This window comes from Cherax quadricarinatus, chromosome 9 (genome assembly GCF_038502225.1).
Source record: "Cherax quadricarinatus isolate ZL_2023a chromosome 9, ASM3850222v1, whole genome shotgun sequence".
NCBI lineage: Eukaryota > Metazoa > Arthropoda > Malacostraca > Decapoda > Parastacidae > Cherax > Cherax quadricarinatus.
This window is the reverse complement of record NC_091300.1, coordinates 10661087-10676554: the sequence shown is the minus strand read 5'-3', so window position 1 is coordinate 10676554 and position 15468 is coordinate 10661087. Positions and strand designations below refer to the sequence as shown.

Here is a 15468-nt window from a genome sequence, read left to right as displayed (position 1 = left end):
CTACACCTGCACATGTCTTAATCATCACATTCACCATCACTTATTCAATAGCCATCTTGAATAAAATCATGCATATCTTACCTGGACATGACAAAGAGCATCATCCCCATCGGTAAATGTAAAATTAAATCTGTCAACAAATGACATCCAGGGTGTCACATGGAAACCTCGGATGGCATTACCATCTTCACCCAAGTACTGTTGGATAAAATACAAGATGTTACTAATACTAAATCACTGAAAATACTATAATACAGCTCATTTAATTATATATACAAGAATTAAATACAATATTTTATAACAAACAAGCACACAAACACGCATGTACATTCATAGACCCACAAACACATGCATGCTCATGCACACTAACAAATGTACACAAACACATGCATACACAAACATATTTACTTTTGCAAGGCCAGTTGAGCTTATCTACAGAATGCTGTCGCTCCACACAATCACAATACAAAATGCACAGTCACTGCTTTCTGCCTACATAATCTCTTTCAGTACCCATCGTTTTACCAGTCATTTTTTTTACAATACTAGTCGAACTGCCCCCAGGATTTGTCATATTTAAAGAAAATCAACCTTACTATATTTTATTTAAATTGAACATGTATTTGTTATGTGCAAATACATCACCTCATAGTTGCACTGTTGTTTGAGACTGCAGTCATTATGGCTCCATTTTTTTATCTGGCTAATAAATGTTGATTTCACAGTAGAACAGGACTTGCCAAATACCCTGATGGAATGAAATTAAAAACTTTAATGTACAAATACAGCACACTTAAAATATGATAACATATGCATGAGTGTGTCATCCATCGAAGACACTGCAAGTCTCCAAGCGGACATCAACCAAATCTTTAAATGGGCTGCAGAAAACAATTTGAAGTTCAATGAAGAGAAATTTCAATTACAGTGGACCCTCCCTTTTTGCTGATCTCCATTATCGCTAATTTCCGTTTGTCGACTTTTCGTCAAAATATTGGTTCCGTTTCTGTCAATGATACGGAACCTGTCCAGTGCCCAGAGTGCACAAAAAGCCGCCTCCCACACGCATTCTCAGGCAGTGTCGTGTTGTTTCTCAGTGAGTGAACATATTCTGTGAGGTGATACGAAACATTCCATAATACAGTAGAACCTCAAATTTCGAACGTATCGCTTATCGAACTCTTCGACAATAGAACCCTTTTTTGGAAGCAACTTTGTCCCTATTAACGAACTCGCCCCTATTTTTGAATGGCCGGGTACTGGACCTGTCTGGCAGCCCGCTCTGTCCGCGTCCTCATGCAGGCGCCGTGAGCCAGTCTGGTTTTGTTGATGCTTGAGTGAACGCTAACCTGTGCTCTCAGTAATAATAATAATAATATCTTTATTAAGTACATGTACATGGTATACAGGCCTAGCTGACAACAATGACATACTACTTTATAGAAAGCCCCTTGTTATGCTCCGCATGTCAAGCAAATTAGGTCAGTGTCCAAGGATGCTACCCACACCAGTTGACTAACACCCAGGTACCCATTTTACTGATGGGGAACATAGACAACAGGTAGAAAGAAACACGCCCAATGTTTCTACTCTGGCTGGGGATCGAACCCAGGCCCTCGACGTGTGAAGCGAGAGCTTTAGCCACCAGGCCACCAGAGCTTTTATTTCATTGTGTTTAGTGCTTGTGAAATAAGCTACAATGGGCCCAAAGAAACTTGCTAGTGGTGCCCCTGTGGTAAAGAAAGTGACAAACACCATAGATGTGAAGAAGGAAATAATACAGAAGTGGAATGATGTCCAAGTGGAATGATGTCCAAATGTTTGTGGAAAAGTACCACCCTGAGCAAGCTGAAACAAGCCATCTTTGCAACAAGCTCAGTGACAGAACCATATCCCATTTTAGGGAAATCTTCAAGAGGCACCAGAAACAGAAGACTGAACAGTTATTTTGTGAGACAGGGGTCCAGTGACTCAAGCTGGTCCTGGTGGCATTAAAAGACAGAGGGGAAGTAACCCCAGAGAGGGCTTTGATACCTGAAGTCCTCATGGAGGGGGATTCCCCTTCCAAACACTAACCCCAACTCCCTCTCTCCTCCTCCCTATCTTCCAGATGTCATCACCAGCCTTCAATAATGGTAAGTAAAATGTTATTTTATATGTTTATTTAAATTTATTAATACATAATTGAATACTACATTTGTTGTGTGTATGTAAAACTATAATTAATCTCTATAAATTTTTTTTTTTTTTTGTGAATATTTTTGGGTTTCTGGAACGGATTAATTTTATTTCCATTATTTCTTATGGGAAATACAGGTCCCCCTCAACATTCACGTTTTCAACTTTCACGGGCTTCACACATTCGCGAATTCCCAACCGCCAAATTCCCAGCCGCCAAATCATATTTAAGTTTCCCGCCACCTGCGAGTCCCTACTACCCTCCCTCCGACCCCCACAACTGGCAGCCAGCCCTCCCACCACTCACCGTGGCGAGTGTTTTGTTTGTTCATTATTTGCTATTAAACTACTGCATATTGGAATGGCTATTCGGACAGGTATTAGACGGTGACATGTGTTTACTCTTGAACACTGCAAAGAATTAAACATTTCTGCTACAGCTAATAATAACAATAGTAATAATAATAATAATAATAATAATAATAATAATAAATATGATATAATTGAAGAAGGAAATTGTACAAAAATACGAGGGAGTGGTTGACACATCGTCAGTGTGACTTTGTTTATGCTGAAGTGAACATTAGTCTCCCTGCTCTTCCAAACATTTCACAATAATTCATTGTGTTTGGTGCTTGTAGATTGAGTGTGACTGGAGTGGTAGAGGCAGTGATTGAGGCAATGGTATTTAATAACATACATGTTAATAATACATGTTGTTAATAATAATACATGTTAATAATAATACTACATGTTATTAATAATATGTACTATTATTATTTATAACATATGTTATTAAATACATACATGTTAATAATAATACATGTTATTAATAATAACATGTACTATTATTATTTATAACATATATGTTATTAAATACCACTGCCTCAACCGCTGAATTATTGTGAAATGTTTGGAAGAGCAGGGAGACTAACGTTCACTCCAGCATAAACAAAGTCACACTGACGATGTGTCAAACACTCCCTCGTATTTTTGTACAATTTCCTTCTTCAATTATATCATATTTATTATTATTATTACTATTGCTATTATTAGCAATAGCAGAAATGTTCGATTCTTTGCTGTGTTCAAGAATAAACACATGATGTCACTGTCTAATACCTTTCCTAATAGCCATTCCAATATGCAGTCATGAATGGGTTTACATTATTTATTCTGTAGTTTAATAGCAAATAATGAACAAACAAAACACTCACCACACTGAGTGGTGGGAGGGCTGGCTGCCAGTTGCGGGGGTCGGAGGGAGGGTAGTAGGGACTCGCAGTGGTGGAGGCAGTGGTGGAGTCTGTGGTATTTAATAACATACATGTTATTAACATACATGTTATTAAATAACATACATTATTAAAGCATAACATGTATATATTTAGTACAATTTACGACATTTTCATGTATTTTATGATTATTCATGGTTCAACAAGTTAAGGAAGCAGTATTGTAATATATTTCCCTACAGTATATTGGGGCACCAAACATTCACGGTTTTTCAACATTCGCGAGGCTCTTGATCCCCTAACCCTCGCGAATGTTGAGGGAGACCTGTATTGCTTCGCTTTTCAGACTTTTCAAATTTAGAACTAACTCCTGGAATGGATTAAGTTCGATATTTGAGGTTCCACTGTAATCCATTTTTTTTGGCACTAGTTTATTGTGTGTGACTGCTAAATAAGCCACCATGGGCCCAAAGAAAGCTTCTAGTGCCAGCCCTTTGGTAAAGAATGTGATAAACCAGACAGAATTCAAGAAAAAGTTTGTAGAAAAATACGAAAGTGGTGGTGGTAGAGGGTGGTGGTGGTTGTGAGGGTGGTTGTGATGGTGGTAGAGGGTGGTAGTGGTTGTGATGGTGGTAGTGGTTGTGATGGTGGTAGAGGGTGGTAGTGGTTGTGATGGTGGTAGTGGTAGTGATGGTGGTAGAGGGTGGTAGTGATGGTGGTAGAGGGTGGTAGTGATGGTGGTAGAGGGTGGTAGTTATGGTGGTAGAGGGTGGTAGTAATGGAGATTTGTGCAATATGGAGTAGGATGGAAAGATTTGTGGCATTAAAAAACAAAGGGAAGTGACCCCAGATAAGGACTTGGTACCTAGAGTCCTTATGGAGGGGGATTCCCCTTCAAACAATAACCTCTCTTCCCTCTCCCCTCCTCCCTGCCTTCCATCCAGCAACAACAGCCTTCAATAAAGGTAAGTGTCATGTTGAATGTTCATTCTTTTGATCATGTAAATCTATCTTTAAGGTTAAAAAAAAAATTTCGTTAATCCTTCTGGGTGTCTGGAACAGATTAATTGGATTTACATTATTTCTTATAGGGAAAATGGTTTCAGTTTTTCCCGATTTCTGCTTTTACTGATCACTCTGGAACGGATTAAACATGAAAACTGATATGGAAAGCTTGAGGAAATTAAAACTGTACTGGAGTATAAAACAAATTCCAACCACACAACAGAGAAAAACTAATGCGAAGGACCTGGAAGTGGTGATGTCAGAGGGTCTCGCTTTCAAAGCTCGCAACAATGTATCTACCACATGTGCTAGGATAATGATAGGATGAATAATGAAAACCTTCAAAACTAAGGATGCCAAGCCCATGATGATTCTCTTCAAATAGCCTGTTTTCTCTAGGCTGGAATATTGCTGTAAACTGAAGGCCCCTTCAAGGCAGGCAAAACTACAGACTTGGAGAATGAAAAGCAAAAGACTAGGCAGGAGATGCAACATCCCCCCAATGAAAAGCAGGGGCACCACGAGTATGCTAAGAAACAACACACTAAGTGTCAGGGGCCCCAAAACTGTTTAACTGTCTTCCAGCATAAATAAGGGGGATTACTATTAGACCCCTGGCTGTTTTCAAGAAGGCTCTGGACAGGCACCTAAGATCAGTACCTGACCAGCTGAGCTGTAGTTCATATGCTGATTTCTGTGCAGCCAGCAGTAACAGCCTTCTTGGTCAGGCCCTGATCCACCACGAGGCCTGATCACAGACCGGGGCATGGGGTGCTGACCCCCAAGACACTCTCCAGGTATTAATGATAATAATAATCTCCACGTGGAAAGGAACAGAATTATTCTTCCCTAAGTCATGCATGTCATAAGAGGTGACTAAAATGCTGAAAGCAAGGGGCTAGTAACCCCTTCTGCTGTATACATTACTAAATTTGAAAAGAGAAACTTTTGTTTTTCTCTTTACGTCACCAAAAAAATTAACAAAACATAAAAAAATTATTATTATAGAATCCCCTCATAATTGTTACCTTGCTCACACTCCAACAGCACAGCCATTAAAAACCACTTTACTCCTTTCACTCCTATCTAGCATGTTCATATACACTTGCTGGATGCATTTATGCCCCTAAAATTCAAACTTATTTTACCCCCTCCAACCATTCCTGGGATGGCCTCTACCCCTTCTACCTTCCACCTCAGATTTATACACCCCTCTTCATTAACAGATTCCTCTCCATCCTCTCTACATGCCCAAGCCACCTCAACAGCCTCTCCTCAGCCCTCTGATGACTCCACACCACCTTTCAATTTCTACACTCCAAATTCTCTGCATGATACGTATTCACAACACACATGGCTTTCAAACATGACTCCTCTGCCTGCCTCTTGCCTCCTTGCTGCAGAATTCAAAACCCATGCCTCATATCCACACAAGTGTTGGTACCACTATACTCTGGTGCACCATGATCACCTATCTGTAGTTACCCAAGAGATCTATGCTCATGGGAGGGGGAGGGGGGGTCGTCTTCGGCTGATCCTACTTTTTAAGTTTCCACTGGAATACTATACATTGGACCCCCACCTTACGATATTAATCCGTTCCTGAGAGCTCATCGTAAGCCGAAATTATTGTAAGGCGAATTAATTTTCCCCATAAGAAATAATGGAAATAAATTAATCTGTGCAAGACACCCCAAAGTATGAAAAAAAAAATTTTTTACCACATGAAATATTAATTTTAATACACACAAACTGAAGAAGACATGCACAATTACTACTCTACTAGTAAAGAATAGAATACATGACACTTACCTTTATTGAAGATCTGGTGATGATTGATGGGATGGAAGGAGGGGAGAGTGTGGAAGTTGCTATTGTTTAAAAGGGGAATCCCCTTCCATTAGGACTTGAGGTAGCAAGTCCTTTTCCGGGGTTACTTCCCTTCTTTTAATGCCGCTAGGACCAGCTTGAGTCACTGGACCTCTGTCGCACAACAAATTTGTTCATAGAGGTCTGTACCTCCCATTCCTTTAAGATTTGCCTAAAATGGGCCACAACATTGTCATTGTAATAGTCACCAGCACAGCTTGCAATAGCTGTGTTAGGGTGATTTTCATTCATAAAGGTTTGGCACTTCAACCCACTTTACATACATTTCCTTAATCTTTGAAGTAGGCACAATAGATTCCACAACTGGCATAGGCTTCTCAGGGATAGCCCCAAACCCTTCAAAATCTTTCTTAATTTCCATACTAATTGTTATTTGTTTACAATAATGTTTACTACTGAATTTATCATTGCTTAATCTTAAGTAAATTTTAAGCCTGCCCATAATGCTCTGCATACAAGGGGCTTTGGCATGTTACACTTAACCATTGTATTTCTTTGTACTTCTATGTATCATGTTCAAATAAATAAATAAATAAATTCACCCTTTTTACCACAGGGTTGGCACTAGAAGCTTTCTTGGGGCCCATGGTGACTTATTTTGCAGTTACAAGCACAAAAAACACTGGGATAAGGTGAAATGTACCAAAAGTATGTGTGGATGCGACCGCACTGCTGGCTTGTAAACACTGGCACCCACAGGGCAGCTGAGGCCACACGTGGGACGCATCCCAGACGAATCACGTAAGGTGAGTTTTTTATCGTGAGGCGAGGCAAAATTTTTGTGTTCAAATGCTTTATATGGCGGATTTAACGTAAAACGATGCGTTCACAAGGCGGGGGTCCACTGTATTAAAAAAGTAAGTGCTGAGTTGCATGTGCCATTCAGCACTACTCCAGTGGAAAAAATGCAATTCAAGGAAAAATAAATTTATCATATACAGTGGACCCCCAGCTTATGATATTATTTCATTCCAGAAGTATGTTCAGGTGCCATTACTGAACGAATCTGTTCCCATAAGGAATATTGTGAATTAGATTAGTCCATTTCGGACCCCCAAACATACACGTACAAACACACTTACATAAATACACTTACATAATTGGTCGCATTGGGAGCTGATCGTAAAGCGGGGGTCCACTGTACGTATATGGTATATGCAGTATTTGTGATTTACATTACCTGGAGTTTACCTGGAGAGAGTTCCGGGGGTCAACGCCCCCGCGGCCCGGTCTGTGACCAGACGACCTGGTGGATCAGAGCCTGATCAACCAGGCTGTTACTGCTGGCTGCACGCAAACCAACGTACGAGCCACAGCCCGGCTGGTCAGGAACCAACTTTAGGTGCTTGTCCAGTGCCAACTTGAAGACTGCCAGGGGTCTGTTGGTAATCCCCCTTATGTATGCTGGGAGGCAGTTGAACAGCCTCGGGCCCCTGACACTTATTGTATGGTCTCTTAACGTGCTAGTGACACCCCTGCTTTTCATTGGGGGGATGTTTCATCGTCTGCCAAGTCTTTTGCTTTTGTAACGAGTGATTTTCGTTTGCAAGTTCGGTACTAGTCCCTCTAGGATTTTCCAGGTGTATATAATCATGTATCTCTCCTGCCTGCATTCCAGGGAATACAGGTTTAGGAACCCCAAGCGCTCCCAGTAATTGAGGTGTTTTATCTCCGTTATGCGCACCGTGAAGGTTCTCTGTACATTTTCTAGGTCAGCAATTTCACCTGCCTTGAAAGGTGCTGTTAGTGTGCAGCAATATTCCAGCCTAGATAGAACAAGTGACCTGAAGTGTGTCATCATGGGCTTGGCCTCCCTAGTTTTGAAGGTTCTCATTATCCATCCTGTCATTTTTCTAGCAGATGCGATTGATACAATGTAATGGTCCTTGAAGCCGAGATCCTCCGACATGATCACTCCCAGGTCTTTGACGTTGGTGTTTCGCTCTATTTTGTGGCCAGAATTTGTTTTGTACTCTGATGAAGATTTAATTTCCTCATGTTTACCATATCTGAGTAATTGAAATTTCTCATCGTTGAACTTCATATTGTTTTCTGCAGCCCACTGAAAGATTTGGTTGATGTCCGCCTGGAGCCTTGCAGTGTCTGCAATGGAAGACACTGTCATGCAGATTCGGGTGTCATCTGCAAAGGAAGACACGGTGCTGTGGCTGACACCCTTGTCTATGTCGGATATGAAGATGAGGAACAAGATGGGAGCGAGTACTGTGCCTTGTGGAACAGAGCTTTTCACCGTAGCTGCCTCGGACTTTACTCTGTTGACGACTACTCTCTGTGTTCTGTTAGTGAGGAAATTATAGATCCATCGACCGACTTTTCCTGTTATTCCTTTAGCACACATTTTATGCGCTATTACGCCATGGTCACACTTGTCGAAGGCTTTTGCAAAGTCTGTATATATTACATCTGCATTCTTTTTGTCTTTAGTGCATCTAGGACCTTGTCGTAGTGATACAATAGTTGAGACAGACAGGAACAACCTGTTCTAAAACCATGTTGCCCTGGGTTGTGTAACTGATGGGTTTCTAGATGGGTGGTGATTTTGCTTCTTAGGACCCTTTCAAAAATTTTTATGACATGGGATGTTAATGCTATCGGTCTGTAGTTCTTTGTTGTTGCTTTACTGCCCCCTTTGTGGAGTGGGGCTATGTCTGTTGTTTTTAGTAACTGTGGGACGACCCCCGTGTCCATGCTCCCTCTCGATAGGATGGAAAAGGCTCGCCCTGAGTAGCAGCCACTTCCAGTTTTGAACGCTTTTTTCAGCCAAATTTTGCCCCGAGCTTCAGCCGTTGCCCCGAGTTCAAGCTGGCGTACCAGACCTGTCCACCTGCCTGCCTGCCTGCCTGTCCACCTGCCTGCCTGTCCACCTGCCTGTCCACCTGCCTGTCCGCCTGCCTGCCTGTCCGCCTGCCTGCCTGTCCGCCTGCCTGCCTGCCTGTCCGCCCGCCCGCCCACCCACCTGCCTGCCTGTCCGCCCGCCCGCCTGCCTGCCTGCCCGCCCGCCTGCCTACCTGCCTGTCCGCCCGCCCACCCGCCTGCCTGCCAAGCAACCAGCCAGCCATCCAGGTAACCAGCTAGCCAGGCAGCCAGACATCCAGACATCCAGCCAGGCAGCCAGACATCCAGACATCCAGCCAGCCAGCCAAGCAACCAACCAGGCAGCCAACCACCCAGGTATCCAACCAGCCGAAATATTTGTGCACGAGTTTAAGGGGTACATAGAGACTGAAAATTTATCTATTGTATACTAGTACAGTGGAACCTCTACTTGTGAGTTTAATCCATTCTATGACCTTGCTTGCAACTGGATTTGCTCGTTTGCAGAGTCAATTTTCCTCATTTAAATTAATTGAAATGCAATTAATCCGTTCCAGTGGAATTCTGTACTTCAATAATTTCGTTAATATCAACTCTACGGCTTATTTATCTATCACAGTTCATCTAATATGACAAAATATAAATAACAGAAACCTGATATACAGTGGACCCCCAAGTTTCGTCGGCATCGACTTTTGTGAAATCCGACTTTCGGCAAGTTTTTTCGGCAAAGTTTAGCCTCGCGGTTCGTGATTGGACTCGTGGTTCGGCAACTGTCCGGTATGCGTCCGCCCATCACCGCACACACAAAGCCAGTCTTCCGCACCATTCACACTCAATGTGCCATTGTTTACCAGCACGTGACCATCACCCCGTGGGTTCATACAACACATTTCATAATAATCCATTGTTTTTTGTGCTTGCAACTGCTAAATAAGCCACCATGGGACCAAGGAAAGCTACTGCAAGCCCATTAGTAAAGAAAGCTAGGAACACGATCGAATTCAAGAAGGAAATCATTGAAAAATATGAGAGCGGAGTGCATGTTACAGAACTTGCCAGGATGTATGGCAAACCCCATTCAACCATCGCTTTGATCGTGGCGAAGGGAAAGGGAATAAAGTGTGCTGTTGTTGCAAAAGGGGTAGATATGCTGACAAAAAAGAGATTGCAAATCCTCGAAGAAGTGGAAAGGTTATTGTTGGTGTGGATTACCCAAAAACAGTTAGCAGGAGATAGTATTATGCAATCGATAATATGTGAAAAGGCAAGCCAGTTGCATGACGATCTCGTAAAGAAAATGCCTGCAACGAGTGGTGATGCTTGTGATTTTAAGGCCAGCAAAGGTTGGTTTGAGAGATTTAAGAAGCGTAGTGGCATTCACAGTGTGGTAAAGCATGGTCAGGCTGCCAGTTCTGACAAAAAAGCAGCCGAGAAGTTTGTACAGGAGTTTAAGGAGTGTGTAGACACTGGAGAATTCAAACCCCAACAAGTGTTTAATTGTGATGAAAAAGGCCTCTTTTGGAAGAAAATGCCAAAGAGGACCTACATCACGCAGGAGGAAACGGCACTCCCAGGACACAAGCCTATGAAGGATAGGCTTACTCTCATGTTTTGTAGTAATGCTAGTGGGGATTGCAAAGTGAAGCCTTTACTGGTGCATCACTCTGAAAATCCCAGTGTGTTCAAGAAAAACAGTGTCGCCAAGAGTAATTTGTGTGTGATGTGGAAGGCTAACAATAAGGCATGGGTCACAAGGGGAATTTTCCTAGACTGGTTTAATGAAGTGTTTGGCCCCAGTGTGAAGAAATACCTCCTGGAAAATAAATTGCCACTCAAGTGCCTCCTGGTAATAGACAATGCTCCTGCTCATCCTCCAGACTTGGAAGAGCAAATAGTGGAGGAGTTTAGTTTCATCACGGTGAAGTTCTTGCCCCCTAATACAACAACTCTCATCCAGCCCATGGACCAGCAGGTCATTTCAAACTTCAAAAAACTGTACACCAAAGCAGTGTTTCAAAAGTGCTTGGAAGTGACCTCAGACACTGAACTGACCCTAAGAGAGTTCTGGAAAGATCACTTCAATATCCTCACTTGCATAAACCTTATAGGTGGCTAGCTGGTCTAGTGGCTAAAGCGACGGTCTGGAGTTTTGAGACTCTCTGATCGCGGGTTCTATCCCCGCCCGTGGTATGGTTTCTTATAGGTAAGGCTTGGGAAGGAGTGACTTGCAGAACTTTGAATTCTGCTTGGAGAAAATTGTGGCCAGAATGTGTACAAGAGAGGTATTTTGAAGGGTTTGGGGCTGACCCTAAGGGGCCTATGCCAGTTGTGGAATCTATTGTGGCACTGGGGAAGTTCCTGGGGCTGGAGGTGAGTGGCGAGGATGTGGAAGAGTTGGTGGAGGACCACAGGGAAGAGCTAACCACTGAAGAGCCGCAAGAGCTCTTCAGTGGTTAGCTCTGCAGCAATTTCCTGAGCTGTGATCTCTTGCAACAGCAAGAGATCACAGCTCAGGAAATTGCTGCAGAGGAGGAGGAAGAGAGATGGAGAAAGGTGCCTTCTTCATAGATTAAGGACATTTGTGCAAAGTGGACTGAAGTGCAAACATTTATGGATGAACTTCACCCTGACAAAGCCGTTGCAGGCCATATTGGCAACATGTACAATGACAGTCTTGTGTCCCACTTCAGACAAATCTTAAAGAAACGCCAGAAACAGAGCTCTTTGGACAGATATTTTGTGCGACGGGTCCAGTGACTCAAGTTGTTCCCAGTGTCTTTAAAAAACAAAGGGAAATAACCCCAGTTAAGGACTTGGTACCTGAAGTCCCTATGGAAGGAGATTCTCCTTCCAAACAATAGTGTACACCTTCCTCCTATCCCCTCCTCCCATCTTCCATCCACCCAGAAGTCTTCAGTAAAGGTAAGTGTAATGTTATTATTATTTTATATATGTACTTGATTTCTCATTTTTTCAGTATGTAAATCTTTATTTAATTTGAAAAAAAAAAAATTATTTTAACATTTTTGGGTGTCTGGGACAGATTAATTTCATTTCCATTATTTCTTAAGGGGAAAATGGTTTCGCCATTTGGCAATTTCATCATTCGGCAGACTCTCTGGAACGGATTAATCATGAAACTCGGGGGTCTACTGTATACTCTAGAAGGAATAAAATATGTCATTATATATGTGGCAGAGCCAGCGGCCAACGAGAGTTTGTCTGAAGACAGGACAAAATATTCCTTGAATATTTCGCTATCCCCAACTCTACAGCTTATTTATCTATCACAGTTCATCTAATATGAATTAATAAACAATATAAATAACAGAAACCTGATATATACTCCAGAATGCATAAAATATGTCATTATGTAATAGATGGAGGCGGCCACAACCGCTCCCTCTTTGTTGTGGTAAACACTACCATCTAGTGATGGCCTTTTGAAGTCGTCTATTATAATTATGTAGTACAGTGGACCCCCGGTTTTAGATCAGCTCCCAATGCGACCAATTATGTAAGTGTATTTATGTAAGTGCATTTGTACGTGTATGTTTGGGGGTCTGAAATGGACTAATCTAATTCACAATATTCCTTATGGGAACAAATTCATTCAGTAATGGCACCTGAACATACTTCTGGGATGAAATAATATCGTAAGCCGGGGTCCACTGTACATTATATATGTATTATTATACATATTATATATTATTGTATTATATTATTATTATACATAATAATAATAATAATAATAATAATAATAATAATAATAATAATATTACATTAAGAAGCATCTTTCCATCATACATAGTCCAACAAACAAATGAGATGCAATTCCCTAGATCAAGAGCAAGAGCCCCTCACCAGTGTCAAGGCACCTGCCTTGAGGTCTACTCGCTTATGGAAATTTTGTTCGCACATGGAAGCAAAAAATTGACCCATCGACTGCTCGTATTTGGAAAAACGAGCACGTGGATGTGCTCGCAAGTAGAGGTTCCACTGTACAGTGGACCCCCGCATAACGATATTAATCCGTTCCTGAGAGCTCATTGTTCTGCGAAATTATCGTTATGCGAATGAATTTTCCCCATACGAAATAATGGAAATCAAATTAATCAGTGCAAGACACCCAAAAGTATGAAAAAAAAATTTTTACCACATGAAATATACATTTTCCTACACACAAAGAGAAGGATGCATGCATAATAGTAGAGTAGTACATGCACAATATATATTGTGCATGTACTACTCTACTAAAGGAAGAATAAATGACACCTTTATTGAAGATGCAGCAATGACTGATGAGTCACTGTGTCCTGGGAGTGCCTTTTCCTCCTGAGTACTGTAGGTCTTGTTTGGCATTTTCTTCCAGAACAGGCCTTATCATACTGTGTATGCCACTACGATTCTTAAATCTCTCAAACCAACCTTTGCTGGCTTTAAATTCACCAATATGAGCACTAGTTCCAGGCGTTTTTCCCTGTTCACCTGGGTGTTAGTCGACTGGTGTGGGCTGCATCTTGTCTCCCAAGATTAAGGACCCCAATGGAAATAAGTTAGACAGTCTTCGATGACACTGACCTTTTTGGGTTATCCTGGGTGGCTAACCCTCTGGGGTTAAATGTTTCTTGGTATTCTCAATAAGCCACACCAACAACGGTGCTACAGCAGCAGCAGCACCAGCTGACAGTGCTACAGCAGCAGCACCAGCTGACAGTGCTACAGCAGCAGCAGTGTTACAGCAGCAGCAGTGCTACAGCAGCAGACAGTGCTACAGCAGCAACAGCAGCAGCAGACAGTGCTACAGCAGCAACAGCAGCAGCAGACAGTGCTACAGCAGCAACAGCAGCAGCAGACAGTGCTACAGCAGCAACAGCAGCAGCAGACAGTGCTGCAGCAGCAGCAGACAGTGCTACAGCAGCAGCAGCAGACAGTGCTACAGCAGCAGCAGCAGCAGCAGCAGCAGACAGTGCTACAGCAGCAGCAGCAGCAGCAGACAGTGCTACAGCAGCAGCAGCAGACAGTGCTACAGCAGCAGCAGCAGACAGTGCTACAGCAGCAGCAGCAGACAGTGCTACAGCACCAGCAGCAGACAGTGCTACAGCACCAGCAGCAGACAGTGCTACAGCACCAGCAGCAGACAGTGCTACAGCAGCAGCAGCAGACAGTGCTACAGCAGCAGCAGCAGACAGTGCTACAGCAGCAGCAGCAGACAGTGCTACAGCAGCAGCAGCAGACAGTGCTACAGCAGCAGACAGTGCTACAGCAGCAGACAGTGCTACAGCAGCAGACAGTGCTACAGCAGCAGCAGCAGACAGTGCTACAGCAGCAGCAGCAGACAGTGCTACAGCAGCAGCAGCAGACAGTGCTACAGCAGCAGCAGACAGTGCTACAGCAGCAGCAGACAGTGCTACAGCAGCAGCAGACAGTGCTACAGCAGCAGCAGACAGTATTACAGCAGCAGCAGACAGTGCTACAGCAGCAGCAGACAGTGCTACAGCAGCAGCTGACAGTGCTACAGCAGCAGCTGACAGTGCTACAGCAGCAGCTGACAGTGCTACAGCAGCAGCTGACAGTGCTACAGCAGCAGCTGACAGTGCTACAGCAGCAGCTGACAGTGCTACAGCAGCAGCTGACAGTACTACAGCAGCAGCTGACAGTGCTACAGCAGCAGCTGACAGTGCTACGGCAGCAGCTGACAGTGCTACGGCAGCAGCAGCAGCAGCTGACAGTGCTACAGCAGCAGCAGCAGCTGACAGTGCTACAGCAGCAGCAGCAGCTGACAGTGCTGCAGCAGCAGCAGCTGACAGTGCTACAGCAGCAGCTGACAGTGCTACAGCAGCAGCTGACAGTACTACGGCAGCAGCTGACAGTGCTACGGCAGCAGCAGCAGCAGCAGCTGACAGTGCTGCAGCAGCAGCTGACAGTGCTACAGCAGCAGCAGCAGCTGACAGTGCTACAGCAGCAGCAGCTGACAGTGCTACAGCAGCAGCAGCAGCTGACAGTGCTACAGCAGCAGCAGCTGACAGTGCTACAGCAGCAGCAGCAGCTGACAGTGCTACAGCAGCAGCAGCAGCTGACAGTGCTACAGCAGCAGCAGCTGACAGTGCTACAGCAGCAGCAGCTGACAGTGCTACAGCAGCAGCAGCTGACAGTGCTACAGCAGCAGCAGCTGACAGTGCTACAGCAGCAGCAGCTGACAGTGCTACAGCAGCAGCAGCTGACAGTGCTACAGCAGCAGCAGCTGACAGTGCTACAGCAGCAGCAGCTGACAGTGCTACAGCAGCAGCAGCTGACAGTGCTACAGCAGCAGCAGCTGACA

General features: G+C 43.6%; 2 protein-coding genes across 2 annotated transcripts in view; one reads left to right on the top strand and one right to left on the bottom strand.

Moving 5' to 3' along the window:
- The window catches only part of Ppt2 (palmitoyl-protein thioesterase 2), a 529716-nt gene that overhangs the window by 255919 nt on the left and 258329 nt on the right, over nucleotides 1-15468 (top strand). The gene's annotated exons all lie outside the window — the stretch shown is intronic.
- The window catches only part of LOC128686214 (uncharacterized), a 52332-nt gene that overhangs the window by 7639 nt on the left and 29225 nt on the right, over nucleotides 1-15468 (bottom strand). The window contains exons 3-4 of the mRNA XM_053773044.2: nucleotides 646-748; nucleotides 82-198 (exon numbers count right to left, since the gene is read on the bottom strand). Coding sequence (XP_053629019.1) covers nucleotides 82-198; nucleotides 646-748 — 220 coding nt within the window. The remainder of the gene's footprint in view (nucleotides 1-81; nucleotides 199-645; nucleotides 749-15468) is intronic.